At 39.5% G+C, this 19824-nt stretch overlaps 1 protein-coding gene across 18 annotated transcripts in view; it reads right to left on the bottom strand.

Moving 5' to 3' along the window:
* Positions 1 to 3130: 3130 nt before the first annotated feature.
* EYA4 (EYA transcriptional coactivator and phosphatase 4) overlaps positions 3131 to 19824 on the bottom strand; it is a 114274-nt gene continuing 97580 nt past the window's right edge. For 11 of the 18 annotated variants that reach the window (XM_082215947.1, XM_082215942.1, XM_082215944.1 and 8 more), the window contains 6 exons: positions 14878 to 14936; positions 14620 to 14780; positions 12628 to 12742; positions 11748 to 11869; positions 10727 to 10827; positions 8814 to 9786 (listed from right to left, as the gene is read on the bottom strand). In XM_082215947.1, the coding sequence (XP_082072073.1) occupies positions 9544 to 9786; positions 10727 to 10827; positions 11748 to 11869; positions 12628 to 12742; positions 14620 to 14780; positions 14878 to 14936 (801 nt within the window). In that variant the 3' untranslated portion in view covers positions 8814 to 9543. The other 7 variants (XM_082215939.1, XM_082215934.1, XM_082215938.1 and 4 more) reach the window with 2 other exon arrangements.

The following is a 19824-nucleotide window of genomic DNA, read 5'->3' on the forward strand; positions in this document are numbered from 1 at the left end:
TATATAGAACTGTTTTAAAAATGAATGAAACCCACAACTTTTTGGGGGACACACACACACACCAGAGTGCCAGTTTTTAACTGTGTTTGTATGTGTGTGAATGTAAGGGAGAAAAGAAAAGAAAAAGGAAGCACCAGCAGGAGAGATCTGAAAATCTCCTCCTATATGGCTCCCAGTTCACCCTAGCCATTGTCATTCCCTGTTCCCCATCTCAAAAGCAGTTAGTGGTTATGCAGAGCAGGGTTTTCATGGTAGTGGCACATCAGCTGTGAAATTATCTGCCAAAATTATTTTAAAAATAATTTTTAATATACATTTTTATTGAATTTCTTTGTCTCAACAAGTTGTAATTGCATATATCCAAAATTTTGCATTTTACAATGCCCACCCTCCCCTCATCTTCCCTTTCTGGTTTATTCAGTACATGTTGTCTTCTGCATGTTAAACAAATATGTATATTATTTGCCAAAATTCTTGATTGTCCACCTCATTGCTGAAGTTCAAATGGCAAGAAATGTAATTTCTGGAGACGGGTTTAATAAGGCATTGCGCTTAACCATTCTTTTCTTTTTATTGCTACTCCTGTTGTGATCAGTAATGACCTAAAATATGAAATGCCCTCTCCACTAGGAACTTATGCAGATTTAGGTGGGGGGGGGTGTTGGATGTGGATATGGGTATATTGCAGGGTGCCCTGTGGAACTTGCATGAAGTACAGCCCCTCCCCACAAATACCTTAAAATTGAGAATAATCTGGTTATGCACTCTAATCCAGCTAACGCAAGATTTGGGCTCAAGAGGATTTGTGTATATTTCACTGTAAAACAAGTAACACAGTCCAAGTATAGCTTTCTTACATTTTTATTTTTCAGTAGCGGCACCTCTCATGCAAATTCTCAGGAAAATGGTAAAAAAACATGTTTGTGTCTACTTAAGACTCAAAAATATGGACATACCAAGACGCTGCCTCAGGGTGAGACTCTCATAGAAATGACTGTAGTGTTACTGTTTTAATAATAAAAGCACTGTGAAGAAGCACTTGGTTGACTGAAATGGATAGAAAAGAAGCAGGGCTGAACCAACAAACCTGCCTCATTTATTAATATTAGAGCATGCGCCCCTCTTTCTATATCTGCCAACACCCAAGGGTCAATTGGGCTGCCTTATTTATGGGTTATTCTGAATTATTGCTCAGCATTCCAGTGCTTAGTTTTGAAAAGCATATTGTGAAGAGGTATTGCAAATGATGAATAGACTGCAAGAAGCCAAGTAAACAGTATTATTGTAACACTACATAAATATGGTCCCTCCCCCAAATTAAACATTAAAATGCCTGATTTCCTTTAACATTGTTAAACATGCAACTTTATTAGGTACTACCAATATGATGAATTTAAACTCATTTTGGGGAAATAAATGGTACACCCATCACACTTTATTTTAAAATGGAAAAGGGGGGAGGGGAAACAACCCAGAAAGCAAAGCAAAGAAGAATGAAGAGGTGAAAAGGGGGACTAAAAGAGTGAGGTGTACTTACCCTTAAGTTTGAATAGAATGTGACAGGACAAGAGCCACCCAAGAGTTTTCAATTTTGTCTTGTTAGAATCTAGTGTAATACAGATGGCAACACAGGATACAATCTCCCAGAGATGTATTTAGCAAAGTCTCAGTATTTTGAAGCTAATAAATCCAGCTTTCAAGAGGAAAGTCTAATAAGTTGCATTTACCAGCTTTTGGGGTGGGGTGGGGGTGGGACTACTGAATACGTTAATTATGTACACTTTTACCATCTGCTAAAACGAGGTATTTTCTGGTCATGCTATGGAAATTTATCTGTGCACCAAAAGTTTTTAAACAAGCAATTTCACCCATAAAATAGCTACTCTACTTAAGAAGATATAGCTATCTAAGCAAACGGCTTATTAATGTCAAGCTAATGATTTGTTGGTTCATTATTGGAGCAAACATAACATTAAAAGTTGAAAGGTCAGTCTTTTCACAGGTATACAACTGCTTGGTTCAGGATTGTACCCGATGCCCACAAAACTACAGTGAGTCAGGTAGTTAGCAGGTGAGTGGAATTGAGGGCAGGGAGATGTGTTTGAATATTTGCAAAAAACAATTTTAAATATAAAAGGCTAAAGGCCCCGTTGCAAAACTGCCTGCGTTACATTATAGCCCAAGGGGTCATTTTCAAAAAATACACACGATTACCAAAGCTGATGATTAGTGGATGTAAGCAAATACTTAAAGCAGCATTGATATAGAGAAAAGCTTTGTGTGTGGGTTCTTCCTAATTACTTAGGCTCAAAGTACACACAATGCTTAGCTGCATTATTTCAGGTTTTGTTTAGTTTTTTGAAAACTGCAAGAAAATATATTTGAAGTCAATATAGGAGCATTCTACTACTGATCCCCAAAGCTTTTCAACTTTTGTGAGCATTTCAAACAGCCACATGGCTTGGAGGCACTTCAAAAAGCACCTACCTCCACCACACACCCCTTCTCCTAAGCCCAGAAACTGGTATTTGGGCAAGGAAAGGGGAAAGCAGGTGATCAAGGTTCCAGGTGGCACATTTTTTCCTGCTGAGGACTAGGACTAAAAGTTCCTGCACCCCTAGGATAGTGGTAGCAATGGTACCACTCTCAGGTGGTACCATGCTCAAAAAGCAAGCACTCCTTTCTAACTCAGCATGGTACAGTGGAAGAAGTATTGGACTAAGTCTGGGGAGACCCAGGTTCAAATTTTCACTCAGCCATGAAGTTCACTGGGTGACCAGTCTCACTCTTCAGTTGTGAGGATAAAATGGTGATGGTAGAGGAGGCTATATATGTGCTGCCATGAACACCTTGGAGGAAAAGCAGGATATAACATTTAATGTTCCCACACCTGAGACTAGCCATGGATGCAAGCCTTTCCAAAAAGATTAAAATTCCTGCAACCAGTTATTTGGGAGTGTGAGCAGGAGCTGGATTCAGTCCTCCTGATTTCACCTTACTGGGATTTTAATATTTAAACCCCCCCCCCCCCGCCAAAAAAAAAAAAATTGTCCTCCTGTGGATCTGGGCAAATATCAACTGTAGGAAAAGCACAATTTCCATCAGAAAATGAAAGATAGTGTAGCATGGGGATGATGCAGAAAATGACAACATTTCCACATGTATTTATTGAGAAATAGTAAAGATATACACATTTTTTACAAGCTTTCAATATTAATTTACATTTTCTTAAATAATGTTATCCCCAAATAAATCACAACTTACATTACATAGACCCTTGGCTTCAACAGTTCCACAAGGCTGCAATTGCTGGGAGTTCAAATGCAATATTGGCTCATGTCAGTTAAGTTCCCTTCTAAAGACACTAAATATCACATTTATTCAAGCATCTAGACATGGCTCCAAAACACCCCACCCTACCCCAATAAATCTGAAATGAAAATCACATCTAAAACTGCAGTGGGCATAGCTTATACGCCCTCAACATGTGGAAAGATTTAGATTAAGTTCTGATCTATTATTTCAGGAGCATTTAGTTCAAAGTTTGGAGTTTAAACACACAGACATACTGCAGACATACTGCTTACTTCTTTACAGCATGCTCAAGTTGTTGCTCCTACTTGAGATTTAAAGAAACCCAGTTAAATCCAGCAGTACAGTAAAAACAATTCCTCCAACACAACAGCAGAGCATGGGTAGCTTGTGTGTGTGGTTCTTATCAGTTGTGGGCTACATCTGGGCCTCCCAAAACAGGTAATGACTGATATACTACACTATGTGTATTTTTTAGCCAAGGGCCTGTGGGAGGGAGGGAGGCTCTATTGAGCACTGTGGGGATAAATTGTGCTCTATATTTTTGTGCACAATCTGCATATATTGCTTTTTTTAACTTTTCAGTTTAGTGGTTTACTGAATTGAGTCCACCTTTCCCTTATTTCTTTGTATTTACATGCATTCAAATTGTGCTCTATTTCTGTATCTTAAGCACAATATTCAAAGTGCTTAATATTTATGTGCTGTTTCCATTTATATTGGTACAGCAACTGCAAAGGCACACTGTTTTAATTGCACAACCTTTTAAAACATGGGATATTTGTGTTCTCTGTGGTAGGGTAAGAGTTAAGAGGACAAGTTTTTTGATTGCATATATATAATGATATAAAATACAACTCACGATCCAAATGACCAAATTTCAATTTGCACAAAACCATGCTTTGGTTGGAATATTCTGGCATGCCTTAAATTCTAGCTTCCCTAGAGATGTGTGAAGCTCCCTCCATTCTCCTCTGAGAAAGTTCGCTGCTCTTACTGCAGTTCTTTCCCCTTTTATCAAAATTCCTACAGATATTTTACCTAAATGAGGACATTCAAAATTGCTTCAAATTTCACCTAAGGCAAAATTCAGTGGCAACATTCCATTTTTTTCCATGCAGAGTTTTATCACACAGCAGCTCAGTATTTGACACAGTTTGTTTCTGTATCCAGAATTTTGGCAATTTTGATTCCTGGGTATTCTGCCAGGGCTGAGGAAGAGTCAGTGCTGAAGCCCTCTGCTCCCCCCCTTTTGCATTTTGAAGAGTGTTCGTTCATTCTTTCTCTCTTTTAAAATACCTTATTTTTTGCTCTATAAGACGCACCAGACCACAAGACGCACCTAGTTTTTGGAGGAGGAAAACAAGGAAAAAAATATTTTGAATCTCAGAAGCCAGAACAGCAAGAGGGATCGCTGTGCAGTGAAAGCAGCAATCCCTCTTGCTGTTCTGGCTTCTGTGATAGCTGTGCATCCATAAGACTTCCCCTTACTTTTTAGGAGGGAAAAAGTGAGTCTTATAGAGCAAAAAATACGGTAACTGTTATTAAGATTTTCTCTTGTTGACTACTGCCAGCTAGGTCAGAGAACAGGAAGAGGGTGTTTTTCACCAGTTTTTATTGTGACAGTTTCAAGGCTGGTATAGCTGAGGATCAGACCCCTCAGGGAATGTGAAGAACTTTGAATTTCTGTGTGCCCCACCACAAAATGACCATTTTGGGACAACACTGGAGGCAGGTTACCCAAAACTTGGGCTGTTACTGCAGTGGAGGCCTACAGACCTCACTTCTCTCTAGACACAGAGGCTGGTGTAGAAGGGCTTGCAATTGCAAACCTAGCCCCCTCTCCCTCCAGCATCAACATCATTTATATGAGTTTTTGTGAATCAGAATATTAATGGAAATATTGGGGGGGGGGGAGCTCAATGAATAACAGACCACATCAGAACTGTGTATCTGTTGTGACCACATCATACTGTCAACTACACACTATTTCTGAAGAATAAAATATGCATTAATGGTATTCTATATTTTTGTCAACATAAGCTGGTTTTCATTCTCTGTGTGTCATTGGAATATATCTCTTTAAAAAATGGTTGAAGAAAAAAATCTCTGCAAGAAATCTACATTTATAACACGAGTCTAGCTTGATGACAAGTTCGGGGGAACTCAAAATTCTCCTGTTTAGTGACATTTTGGTTGGTCCTAAAAAACACATTCAAGCTGCAGATTTTGGAGTTTTCCCTTATGGACCAACATGGCTGCCTTTTAAAAAAAGTATATATGCCAAGTACCTTTCCTTTAAACAAAAAACTTTGAATCAATAGCCTGTAAGTAGTTGAACCAAAGAGATATCTCACTCAGATTTATGCATCGGAATGCATCAATGCAGAGCAAGGAACTTCATTATCTGACATGATGATGTATGTATTCCTTTTTGGTATGTCCACAAGGGCAAAATCCAGCACAGATTAGCGCAGGGTCAGCCCATATGGAGCCCTCCAGATATTTTTGACTATATATCCCATCCTTCCTGGCTATTGTTGCATCAGTGAAAAACACTTTTACACATTAGCCTATGAAGTCGCAACACTGACCCTCTCTCCGGCTGGTTACGAATATTGTTAATGCAGGACACAGCATAGCAGAGAATCTGAATCTGAATCTGCAATTCTGTGCACACTTTCCTGGAAATAAGCCACACTCAACACAGTTGGATGTACTCCTGTGTAACCATGTGTGGGATTGTGCTGCATATGTCAATTGCAGGTAGTACAGGTTTTACATTCACATTATAATCTGATTCACTTAACTTAACGCCTGTTCGTCTGCCCTCTTTTTCTGTGCCCTAGGGAGCTAAAATACTGATTTCTGTGCACATCAGTTATTGTAAAGGTTGTGCGTTTACTAAAGAACCTTACAAATGGGAAAACAGGAATGGGTTACAATTCACACGATGATCTGAACTGATTATTTTTATGACATAACTGCATATGTGCCTTTTTATCTTTGAAGCTACAAAACTTGAAGTTTATTCATCCTCCCAAATAACAGTATATATGTACCCACTGCATAGTGGGATGGCATATGGCTCATCATACACTATTTTAAGGATCTTTTGCACCAAAAGTCGATACTAGAGAACTTGTTATTTGAGATTAATTAAAACACTGGGACTGCAAAGTAGAGAACAAGAGTGTAGGGACAAGTATATATAATTCTCTTTCCTGGAACATTACTAGAAAGAAAACCAGAAACCGAATTATCACACTGAATTATTCTACACCAGTGCTGTTATTAAAGATAAACCTTTTCAGAAATAAAATGACATAAATTTACTCCAATAATTAGAATTTCAATATAAAAAATAGAAAATTAAGTACATTATTCACCCTACACAAATGCAGTTGTGTCTGTAGGAGGGCATCTGAAAACAGTTCCATGGAGCACTGTCTGTATCCAGCTGGCCCTTTGCCATGCATGCATACCATAGTGCAGCAGGCATTAACAAGGGGCTGATCTATAGCTGCCCCAGTATTACCTCTCTTCTTCCCAAGCATCCATTCCACAAGCCACATGTCAACAAAAGGTGTAACTGGTAGGCAGAGAGCTAGAAAGCAAGAGTATATAATGGCTGGATAGGTATATGGAAAGCACATCCTGTCCCGCCATTGTGAGCAATGGCATGCACACACACACAGTGGCTACACATGCACAGAGTAACTTGCAAGCTGGAGCTATGGAGATGGTAAGAATACAGGACACACACACTGGTCTACTGTTGAAAGTAATGGCTAGCATGCGTGATATGTGTGGTAAAGGGCTGACCGCAGAGGGGAGAAAGGAAAGAGTTCCATTGAGTGCTATGCTGAACTTTTTATCCAAGCTTAAAATTAGTTAGAAAATGTTTTAATAAACAACATGCTGATGGAAATTCCTGGACTGTTGGCTACAACATACTGTGAACAACCTAAAGTTGGACTAGTGAACATAGTGTCCCGTCCCCCCAATGTTGCTGCACTATAAGTCTTATTAGCCTCAGCCAGCATGGCCAATGGGGAGGCAATTTGAACTGTACTCCAACAAAATGGTGGCTACTAAGGGCCAGATAACTGATCCCACTACCAGAAGCCCACACAAGGATTTCCACTTGCTCAAAGAGAGTTCCTCACTCTTCTTCCCCTATACACACTTCCCAAATTGCCTTGGGTGGGTTGGGAGAATCCCCCAGAACAGCACACAAGGAAGGAGAGGGCACATTGTATATTTTTTGAAGGAATCAACCATGTTTTCATGTAACCTACTGGCTAACAATTTGAGACTTGGTAAATGGGAAATAATTTGCGGCTCCTTATATGTACTTTATCAAATCAAGCTCCTTGCAGTGCAAATACTTGTTTTCTTCCTTTAAAGATGAAAATGGAGAAATGGTTCTCAAGTAATCAGCCATTTTAATTATTAATCCCACAGTGCCCAATATCACTTCAGCCTCTTGACATTCTCTTAAGTTACTTGCCTCCTGCAATCTGTGGAATTATTAAGAAACTAAATAAAAGCACCAGCTGTCAATTATTATACTCCCCCCCCCTTACTGCAACAAACTTTTAAGTGCTTTTGATACACACCCTTGTCTTTTGATTATTTGAATTTGAAATTTGGTCATCTCAAAAATTATCACAAAGGTTTATTTCTTTTATCTACATTATTTTAAACCAATGTTACATTGTAACACACAAACAAGATCTTGTCTTTTAAGGCACAACACATCATTATGCACATTCTGTTTGCCAAACATATAAAAGAGACAATAATAATTATTATATACCCCCATCCCACACACCTCCAAAACGAAAGAAATTGCATCCACTTCCAAAGTCAGCTGCTAATAAAGTCACAGTAAATTATTTTCATCAATAATTTACACATATTACAGATCTAGACAGGATTGTCAATGCACAGTTTGAGTACATTCCAATTCAGATTTTTTGGGTTAGGTAGACTAAAGTTTGATTCAAACCTCAGTGCTGAGAATATATCTCATAGTGAGGAATGTTGTTGAATACCACCCTTGTCGATCAGAAAACGCGTGTCATTGCTTTCCCAGTCTGAGTCCATTGCAAAAGCTGTTCACTCTGGCTAGGGCTCATTGGTGTGTACCAGCAACCTTCTTTTATAGTTCTTTAATCGTCAAAAATGTTGTGTGTATAAGACCATGTAGAACATCCTTGTGTAGAATTAAAACTTGTAACTCCACCAATCCGTGATCTCAATTCTTCACAATGGAATTTTCATTCCAAATATTGCTTTTCCTTCTTAAGACCATACATATGTGTAAAAGCCAGAGGCACTGGATCACACATATAAAATATCAGTGTACTTTGAAATATAAAAAGTATTTGTCAACTATGTGACAGCAGTTACAAATACTCTAATTCCAGTGCTTGGTGTAGAGCCAGGAGGTCCGAGTGACTAGATATTCTCCAGAAAGGCATGTTGTGCTGTGTTAGTTAAGAGGGGGAAAGGTGAGGAGAAATGAACAATATATTTGACAAATCACCCCCCAAAACCACCATTATTTATATTTGCTTTCAGAGAGTTTAAATGAACACCAGAGAATTATCCTGATTTTTCTTAGTAAGACAGCGAAGAAAAAGTCAGACCCAAATAGATACGAACTTACAGTAAGGACCATAGGTAAACTCAATTTTCTTTCTATTGAGAGTGAACGAAAAATAACGCTTATCAATTATGAATAGTTAAGAGGTGACAATTTCCAATGGAAAATTATGTATTTCTCCCCTGCAAGGAGATGCACAAAGTTTATGTACAACTGGAAGCTGTACTTTCCATACGCAAAGCTTATGCGCTTGTTATTATGTATGCGAGCACACCTTCAGAAGCTACCTGTGGAAAAGCTAGTGATCCAACTTTTCAGTTGTGGACATTACATGGGAGATGTGTTTTGCCCCACAAGTGAAAGATTTAGTTTTACATTATCATTGTGGACCTACTCGCAGTGACCCCTGTCCAGGAAGCAAGGCCTAGTAGCTCAAGAAGGTGAACAAACTGGGCAAGACAATGTTCTGGGATTTGAAATTGGCCACTATTGATTCCATATACAGGTAGCATTTGGCTTAGGAATTGGTTGGATATCCTTCTCAGCCTCCTGGTGGAGGGCTGAGGCATGCCAGGGTCGGTTCTAGGATTAATGGGTCTAGTGCAAGAGTTGTGAAATCAAATCTCGGTAAATAAAACATTGCAAAAATGTTGTGGATACATAATTTGGACTTTAAGGACCTTACTTTCATTATGTTCAGATCTATTTGTGAAGAATTTGCATTCATTTATTCTTCCACAACTGTTCATGCAAGCAACGGGTACAGTTAGAGGAAAGCATGCCAACCATAAAGTAAAGAAACCAATCACCTGATTTTCTGGGGAAAAAACTACAAGACAATCCCAGCACCTGTACTGCATCTATATGAAGCAACCATTTGGAACCAGCATGTATAAGTTAATAAAACCACTATAGCTAAAGAGCAAAACCCACAGATGCTATCTGTTATCAGAATGATATGTCTCCTTAGATTCCCCAAGTCTAGGATACTGTGGGCTATTTCTGGTTAGAGCCCAAAATGTATTTAATAAAGTTTATGCCTTATCTACATTGCTGTCAATTATTCTGAAATGTGACGAATATTGAAACCTCCAGCTAGGTTGTTTTTTTTTTAATGTGCACTTATTATTGAGTTGTCAAATGTTCATATTGCAATTACTTCACATATAGCAGAGTAAGTCCTTGCTGGTGCTTTTGTCTTCTATAGAACTTCTATGGGTGAAGCTGCCCCTCTATGGAAGGAAGCTAATTACCTTTTATTCATGCTTTTCAGATACATTTTACTTTGTGACAGCTGAATTTGGCACTCCTTCTATTGGTTTTCCACATCTGCCAGATAACCTTTTGCATGCCTTCATCAAATTTCAAAAGCACCCATTTTATTATATATTACTTGTATCTTATGTACGCTTATTATATCTGAAGCCACTTAGTTCTTTTAAGATCTATGATCAATATCCATTTTGATTTATCTCCAAATCATGCAAGTCATCATAAAGAATATGCTCGAATCCAAATGGTTTAATTTGTAGGTCTTATGTTTCGGGCTTTTGGCATCTAACAACTTCAATTACTTGCCAATGTGCCACACTAACAGAAATGCAAACAGAGAAGCTTGCATCAATATCTACGTATCACACCGACATTTCATGAGACAGGTTACCTTTTTTGCTGCCTGTTCTTCTTCTACACCATCCCCAATTACAACATATACTACTTTTCTGCCAAACCTTTGCATTATTCGTTCAAAGCAACTTTCTTTTCCTGGAAGATAAATGAGATACAGTTGAGAGATATTACCTGGTTAGCTGCATGCTCCTCATCTCGGCCATCTCCAATCACAACATAAGTTATGTTAGTGCCAAACCTGGACACTATACGCTCAAAACAGCTTTCTTTTCCTGAAAAACAATGCACTACTTGAGCTATCAAAAACAGGCATCACAAAGATCTACAAAAGATAGGAGAGTCCTGTAAAAAGCTAGGAGTGTCTAAAACCCACATTTTCACACCAATTTGGGCTTGTGGCTGTTTCTCAGATAAAGCTAAAGGTGTGCGGGGTGGGGAAAATTACTTTGCTTTATCTAATGATAAAGTTTGCTACTGCAAGAAACATTACAGATGAAGGCCACTTTCCTATGGAAAGAACACCATGACTTTGGTTGGAGTACTGTGGGTGGTGGAAGGAGATGTTGATTGTGTGAGGCTATGGTGTTCAGTACAGTGCTGGGGAAGCACCTGTACAGAACCCGTCTTTCTTTTACTAAGCCAGTTGGAGCAATACTCAAGTGGTCCTCAACTGCGGGGCTTTTCTCAGTCTTTGTTTCATAGTAGCTTTCACTTTATTTGTTTATTTATATCTACCTGCTGCTACCATTTGATATGGGACTCCCAAGAAATCTGATATGGCTTTCAAGCATGGACTCTGCTGGAGCCTGACTACCCACACAAATGCAGTAAACTGTCTGGGGACTGAAGATCAAAGCCTTCCATCTCCAGACACAAAAATGAAGATTGCCTACCCATCCCAAGAGGATGGGGATCTCCCAAAATTTAGCTGCCCTCCTCCTGTCAAGGAGCTTTAAACTTCAAAGCTCACAACTCCAATGTTTTCAAGCATAAGTGGATCATTTTCACAATGTTCATGAAACTGATATGCAATTCTGTGCATTATAACTAAGTATGCCAACTAATGTTGGTCCTCATCAGAATTGAACAAATTGCTTAGTCCAACCAAAAGAGACAAAGTATTGGCAGTAGTAGGGGAAAATTGAGACCTATCCACAAAACAAGGAAAGACTGAGAAGACTAATTTTCTTACCTATTTTAGTTGCACTGTAAATATTTTCAATAGGAAATGCACCTCCTAAACTATACAGCAGGACTTTTGCAAGGGCTGGTATAAGTTGAGTTGTTGTTACCAAAACATTTACACAGTTACTCCTATGAGAAAAGACACAGCATAAATCCATATAATGATAAAAAGTTTCTCTAAAACAAGTTGGTTACATGCCTTATTACTGCAAAACTGTTTCTTTCCATTATCAGCAAAAGCCTTGCAACCAAAGCTTATTTAGATACTGAAACAACTCTGATAATACTATGATGAAAAATTATTAGTCCCTTTGTCCTATATCTTCACTATCACTTAATTCCCTTCTGTAGAATAGTTTGCAGATCAGCAGAGGGGTGGGGGAATTAGCATACGCTGATGTCATTTTTGTGGCTCATTTGGAAAACTACTGCAACCTTTTGATGGCCCAGCATAGCATATTGGCATCTGTAGGAGTTTTCTCTGCTAAGTCTAACTTCATGTTGATATTTTCATTGAGAATGAAGTGGGGAAGGATAAGGTTAAATCTCTGCTCTCCACATGCAGCAGTGTCAATAAAAATAACCCTGTCACTGTAATTAATGTAATTGCAAGTGATACAATTAGTGTCGCATATAGTTAGACCTTCAGTGGGAGAACATATGTGCTGCACAGAAAAGGACTAAGGGTTAATCCTCGGCAGCTTCGGATACGGATGGGGGAGAGGTCTTGTATAAAAACCTGGAGCAACCCAATATAGACAATTTTTAAGTGAGATAGCTGCCTTCCTAACAGTTCTACTAAAATATCAGCTTGCCTAAAAAATTACTTTTGCCTTGCTTTAGAAAGCTATTTTGCAACTGGCATTTAAAATTAAACACATACTCACCTTGTGCTAATAATTGATAGTGATTTAAGTGCATTTGTTAGCCAGGAGTCAGTGAGAGCTTCAATCTCTGCTCTTAACTGCAGCCATGCATCTCTTTTTGCAGGGCCAAGAAGTCCTGATATACAAAAGAAAATGTACACATTTTAAAAATGTTACTTTATTTTACTCTGGAATGGACCTACCTCCATATAACTATAACTGATACAGGATGGTCTATAACTGTAACATCATAATAAATAAATAAATAAAATTAAATATCCTACCTATGCCATATCTTTCTCTGACTGTAGTCACTGGTATCAGGGCTTTTCTATGGACACTTCTACACCAAACCAGACAAAAATCACCACCTAAAGTTCTACTCCACCCTCACAACATCAAATCTCAACATCCATTTAAAAACACACAAAATCACCCTACTAACTTAAGACCAGTCAATCCCACACCTCTCCACCACTAGCAACTCATAACCACCCCAAATAAATCTATACAATCTGAAACTCACCAGTTTCACCTGGTAACTATACCTTGAACCTCTTCACAGAGCACTCCTCAGTTTTTCTAACAACCATGTATACCCTGAGGTGCTCATCATATATACAATAAAGAATAGATAGCTACCAACTCCGGCTAGCTTCTCAACCCAGCTGAAGGTCCCCACTATCTGGCATTCACCTGAGCATAGGTGCAGTTCCCTGCTCTTATCCAGGAGTCCCTCCCATACACACCACAAGCAACCACTAAACTAAAAAGGGTGTTGCCTTCACAACTTATGTATCCAGACATGAATATCCAAGAAGATGGGGTGGTCTGCTTGCCTGTGGCAGCGGGCTATTTATATTTAAATAGGGCAGGAAGTTCCCAAACAGTCTAGAGTTCAGCATAATTTCCTCCGCTTGGTGGTTCCCTGGTAGATGTTGCTACTCAGCAGATGGTCTCAAGCAACAAAGCAAGTGTTGAGGGTTATCAGAAGCCAGGATGGTCAGGTTATTAAGGGATTAATCTCCATCTGTTTCCATTCTCCTCATTGGCAATAAAATCCAGTGTGCCAAGTCCAGCATCCTTCCTGAAAGCAGCTATTCACATGTAGATCTTCACTGTCACTTAATCCCCTTCTGCATAATTTGTCTGCCGTTTGAAATTATTTGCAGGCAAAGTGTGTAGTGTTGCAGGAATAAGACTCAGCAGAGTAGAGCTAAAGGGGCAAGCCCAGTCTCCTGCACATATATGCATGAGTGAGGCATGTATAGGGCTACATAGTAGAGCCTCAGGTGGTGTATACCACTTTAGACAGCAGGTGTGAAATAAAGGGCTGTAGCTCAGTGGTAGAGTATCTCCCTCACAAATAGAATCCCCAGAATCTCCAGGTAGGGCTGGGAGAGACTCTTGCCTGAAATACTGGAGAGCTGCTGCCCATCAGTGTAGGCAATACTAAGTCAGATGGACCAACAGTCAGACTTAGTACAAGGCAGCTTCCTATGTTCCTAAAAGATGTGGATGTTCCCCCAACAAACATCCCATGTAAATAGCTCACTCCCTGTACAAATATGATAAAAAAGCACATTAGAAAAAGGCTAAGAGATGTATGGTGCGGGAAACGCTACAGGAGTTGATAGTTCAGAATGTGTAGTTCAGTTCCAAACTGCAGTAATAAATGCCTTAATGATATATAGAATTACAGAGTTGGAGGGAGAGCCTTATAAGTCATCTCAGTGCAATTGCCTGCTCAGTACAGGAAATTCAGGACTGGAGCATCCCCAACAGACGGTTGTCCAGTCTTCTGCTTGGAAACTTCCAGTGAAGGACCAACTTCCTTCTCTTTCCTTATTTGTCCATTTTTTTTGTATAAATACAAACCAGCAGATAGCTCAGCTTTTTTTCCAACACCCCCCCCCCTGCCCAACAGTAAGATGAATGGGAGATTATCATTCTCTTTCAGAAGAATTTTAGAGTATAGATGTTACGGACATTTCTAAATAATTAAACTCTTACCTCCTACATTGTTCTTGTAAGTATTATATAATTCTTTTACTCTTCTGTAACGGAATGCCAGCTTCCTCATCCAGTCAACTCCTCCTCTTACACCTGTTGGCAGACAAAGGTTTGCACTACTTGCAGCTGCATGGAAGCCATCAGTTGCAAAACTGTAGGTACTGCAAACACCCAAAATATGCAAAAGTGAATACTTTTTACTTCCTATAAAAATGTGCTTATGTAATTCTTTTTTTTAAAAAAAAAGGCATTGCTTACCTTAGGTCTTGTCCATTGTCATCTGACGAAACGTCATCTATATGTACTTGATCACATTCCTGTTGAAAAAATATTTCTTTAAAAATAACATTTGATATCTTGTTTGCAATATTTACATAATGTGGCAGAGTTCTAAGACATTAAAAGATCTTAATACTGAGTAGTACTTGTACTGCCAGAAGATGGCAGAATATGCACATTTAAAGTCTCACAAGCAAGGCTACTATTCTTTTCACAGAATCAGCCCCAACAACTCCTTCCAAACCGGGGTGTTCCTGAATTAATTGCTGTACTTGGAATTCTGGTAGCCAAGAGCACTTTCAACCCTTCCATATAGTGAAAAGGCTACAACCTCACTACATCAAGATTTAATGCTCTTTCAGCAATTGCTTCAAAACATGCTTACTGTAATAACAGCTGAAAAAAACTTTTTTTTTTAAAGGCTGATGAGGCTACCAGGTTTATTGCACCAGAGACTTTGGGGTGTGTGGGTGTGGAGGGAATAAAAGCGACTGGTGATACATTTTCAGGTTTTATTTCTAATTTTCTTTTTTTAATGTTCCATAGGTTTACTAATTCTGAAGGTCACTTATATTAACCCGTTGAGAGAAATAGCCAGGTTACCCATAAATAAAATTCCACAATCTCAAAAGTAGACCAGTTCAGAATAGATTAGGTCTAGTTATACTCAGCTGTGTCTGAAATTCTTGTTTATATATTTTTCAAGCAAATGTTAAAATTTGAATTAAAATATGTGTTTTGCAGGGGAGGGGGCAGTGAAAATGCTTTGAATCTGCAAAGGGGGAAATTTATGGGGAAAATCGGTAGTACAGAGTTATGGCAGATTTTGTAGAGTTTAGCAATAAAGGTCTCATATTTATGGGTTATATTAAAAATCAACACTTCCTCTCAGGAGGGCTGGTGTTCCCAAGATGCTCTTTATCTTTCTACTACAGATTCAGCTCTTCTGGAACTTAAAACAATATGCCCTCCCAATGTAGGTTATAGGCATGGGAACATCACCATGAAGATGGGTTCTAACTAAGTGGGAGACAAGGATCAGCCCCAGCTTGCTTTGCCACTCTTTGGCACCAACTTTATCTGTTTAGTTTGCTGCTGCTAGATTACTGATGGGGCCAGCATGTAACTCCAGTGCTTAAAAGCTTCTACTGGCTGTCCATTTGATCCCAAGACAGGTGTCTGAAATGCCAATGATTAAGTGATATAAAGGTAAAGGGACCCCTGACCATTAGGTCCAGTCGTGGCCGACTCTGGGGTTGCGGCGCTCATCTTGCTTTACTGGCTGAGGGAGCCAGTGTACAGCTTCTGGGTCATGTGGCCAGCATGACTAAGCCGCTTCTGGCAAACCAGAGCAGCGCACGGAAATACCGTTTACCTTCCCGCCAGAGCAGTACCTATTTATCTACTTGCACTTTGACATGCTTTCAAACTGCTAGGTTGGAAGGAGCTGGGACCGAGCAGCGGGAGCTCACTCCATCGCGGGGATTTGATCCACAAGTCCTAGGCTCTGTGGTTTAACCCACAGTGCCACCCGCGTCCCATTAAGTGGTATATAAATGCCTTAATTAATGTCCTTTTTCCATTGTGGGAATGTTTGTTTCAGGGATAGGGTCTCTCTGAGAACTGCATAACTGACTTTCTCTTATATTGAATCCTGTAGATTGCTATATAAAGTTTTGATTTGGCAATATGGTCCAGCACCCTCTGGGAAGTTTTTGTGAAACACAAAAAGGGAATGTATCAATGAAGGCCTCTAACAACATAGAAGGCATTTACCACTGGTTTGCCCTGCTGCTCTTCCCAGCGTTAGGGCGCTCTTTCGAAGGTTCTCTCCCCAGCTGAAAAGTCTGGCTGTTATGTACTGGTGTAAAGTGTTGAAATGGCTATTAAGATTCACCACAACTGAATGGGAATACAAGTCCCAGATCCAACTATCATCAGATTTTTCTTCTTCCATCCAAGTCCCAGTTTCCTACCAAACTAGTCCTGCCCTGTTTCTCTTCCCTTAGCATCTGCTTCCTCTATCACCTTTCCTATGTCATCTTTCTCCTCTTCTCTTTCCCTTGGCCCTCTTGCCTCTCGCTGTCTAGTTCCATCTCACCCTTCTTTCTCTCCCCATAGACATAGCCCATTACACTAGAAGCTGTACGGAAACCTGTCCTAAGAACAGGTGAATCCTTGTGCAATAAGCATTTTTATGGGTTTCCCTACCCTTCATCTGGCAAACCCCCCACTTTCTCACATCCTTCACTATCATTCAGTTGTGTGTGTATATAGTACAGTCGGACCTTGGTTTTTGAACAGCCTAGTTCTCAAACATTTTGGCTCCCGAATGCCACAAACCTGGAAGTAACTGTTCCGGTTTGCAAACTATTTTTGGAAGCTGAACTTCTGATGGGGTTTCCGCTTGGCTGCAGAAGCTTCCTGCCAGAAGCCGCATTTTGGTTTCCAAACATTTTGGAAGTCGGACCGACTTCCAGAACAGATTCTGTTCGACTTCCAAGGTACGGCTGTAGTTATATAAGCTTTCGTTCATATCTAAGTGCACGTAGTCATTTCTAATATTGTTCAGTATCTAATATGTTCGACAATCATTGTTTTGGGGGGTCTTTTTATCTCATTTGCCTCCTGACCTTGTATTTTCTTTTAGTTGCATGGCTTCCCCAAGCACTGCAAAAAAGGCATAATTTGGGTAGGTGAGTGAGCTGCCAATGGTAAACTCACAGGAAAGTTAGCACAATAGTCTTGATGTTTTCCCACAAGGATCTTGCACCTCACAATCCTCAAATACCTCTTCCCATTAGCATGTGTACACAGGCACTGCTGGTTGCTGGTGGTTCCTGCTCCTTCCTCTTCAGTCACTCACTCCCATACAATCTGCAGCATCCTTTATCATTTGCAGGGCTAGGAAACTCCAGTGAGGTAGTCAAGATTACAGCATCCACAACTCCTCCTTCTCTTAGTTCTAGGAAGGGAGCTAACCTCTGCCTTATCCCTTAACTTACTATCTTTTCTCCAAACCTACACCAGCTGGTTAGGACCGTTTCTGTTGCGGAATCACATAGTTCTTCCATGTTGGTAGCTCCTGCAATATCCCACCCTAGCATTCTCTTCGCTTAATGACAAGCAGTCATGAGAAGAGTGGTGGAAATGGCTTTTTGGCTAGTAATGTCACAAAGGCACTGAAAGCTTTGAAGTGCTTTCCCCTATCTGGTTCTTTGGGATAAAGGCTTTAGAGCAGCTCTGTCCCATACAAAAGGTTGCAGGGTGGTGCTCAATGCTAGTCCTCATCAGAGTAGACCTACTGAAAATTAAAAGACAAACAACTTAGGTTCATTAATTTAAATGGGTCTATTCTGAGTAAGACTGAGCTGAATGAATACAATCCATTGATTCTCTGGACATGGCCTATTATCATTCTATCCCTCTTAGTTTTTCCGTGGTACCTCTCTCACCAACACCAGTGAGGATAGGAGGACATGCAGGCATATGGAACATCAGTATGAAAAATTATTATGTAAGACAGAAGTTGAATAATATATAGTCTTGCTGCTAGAGTACAGTAGTGGAACATTCACTGTTAAAATCCCAGTGATAAATGTGTGAAAATTTAATTTTAAAAATAGCAATGAAGGAGTTATTTCTCTGCTCATATGCTTCTTTTTTTCTTGTGTTCTGAAAACCGCTATCTTGAATATATGATGTGGATCAAAAGTACCAGGGAAATTATTTTTTCTCTCTTTTGCCTTGTTTTTTGTTTGTTTGTTTGTTTGTTTCTGAAGGAATGCTCTATACCATAGGAGCCAACTCCTAGGGGCTGTGGAGGATTTGGCCCCCACAACAAAATATTTGAGGGGGCTGGGCCCCCACAAAGTTTATGGGCATTCCCATTAAAATGGTGCATGTGCACTGTGTCATGTGATCGATTATGTGGGCTAGGGGCTGGGCTTACCTGTGCCCCCACAATATTTTATTCAAGTTGGCACCCCTGCTCTATAGGATTATCACAGGATGAAAAAAGTGGGTTGCCTAATTTTTCACCTTCTGTGGTGCTACGGCTCAACCTTTTAATACATTACTTTGTTAGCTACTTCCTGTTATGCATGGCTGAACATTAACAGGAATGTGTTAGATAATAGTTCTTGTGCTCCATGCACATGCTTCCCCCAGACTTATTCTCAACTCAATTATTACCATTTTCGCAAGGTAACAAGAGAAAAATCTGCAAAATAAATAAGTAAATGCAGTAGTTTGCATCAAGTCCCAGATGAGCCGTCTAGAATTTAGGCTAAATTCCTAAATGTACTTGGACCTGCAGAATTCTACTGAAGTTAGCACTGTACATAGTTCATTCAGTATGTAATCCAAGTGCTTTTAGGACATCAGCCTAAATTAATTCCCTCCCATTCCCAGTGGAAATGAACAGGCTGCTAGCATAACATCAGGGTATTGTTGTTTGATTGTAATAGAGATGGGATAAAAATGGTAAAAAAGCTCTCTGTTAATTTTAATTTTAAGGTAAAATACCTTTCAAAACCGCTACAGAACTGGCTATACTCAAGTCACAGTGGACCACTGGCTGTGCAAGTTCAAAACTAAGAAAGATAAAATATATTTTCCATTACTGTGTGTTTACAAATTCATGTACAATAACTGATTTTGACTGCAGTAACATTAACTTAATTCATGTCTCAGTGCAACGTTCCTTGCAGGAATGTTCAGAACTTGACATTTTTACTAAGGAGTGCAAAACCTACGGATGACCCACAAAAATGATCCTTTTGGAATTGTCAGTAATTTCATTATCCAATAAAAACAATGACTCACTGCAGTAAAAACAAAAATCCTATTATGTAGCAGATCTGAGAAGTTACAGTCTTGAGGGTGAACAACAACTCCCATTCACCATTATCTGCTGGAATCAAG

This window comes from Podarcis vaucheri (genome assembly GCF_965113315.1).
Source record: "Podarcis vaucheri genome assembly, chromosome: 3".
NCBI classification, from domain to species: Eukaryota; Metazoa; Chordata; class Lepidosauria; order Squamata; family Lacertidae; genus Podarcis; species Podarcis vaucheri.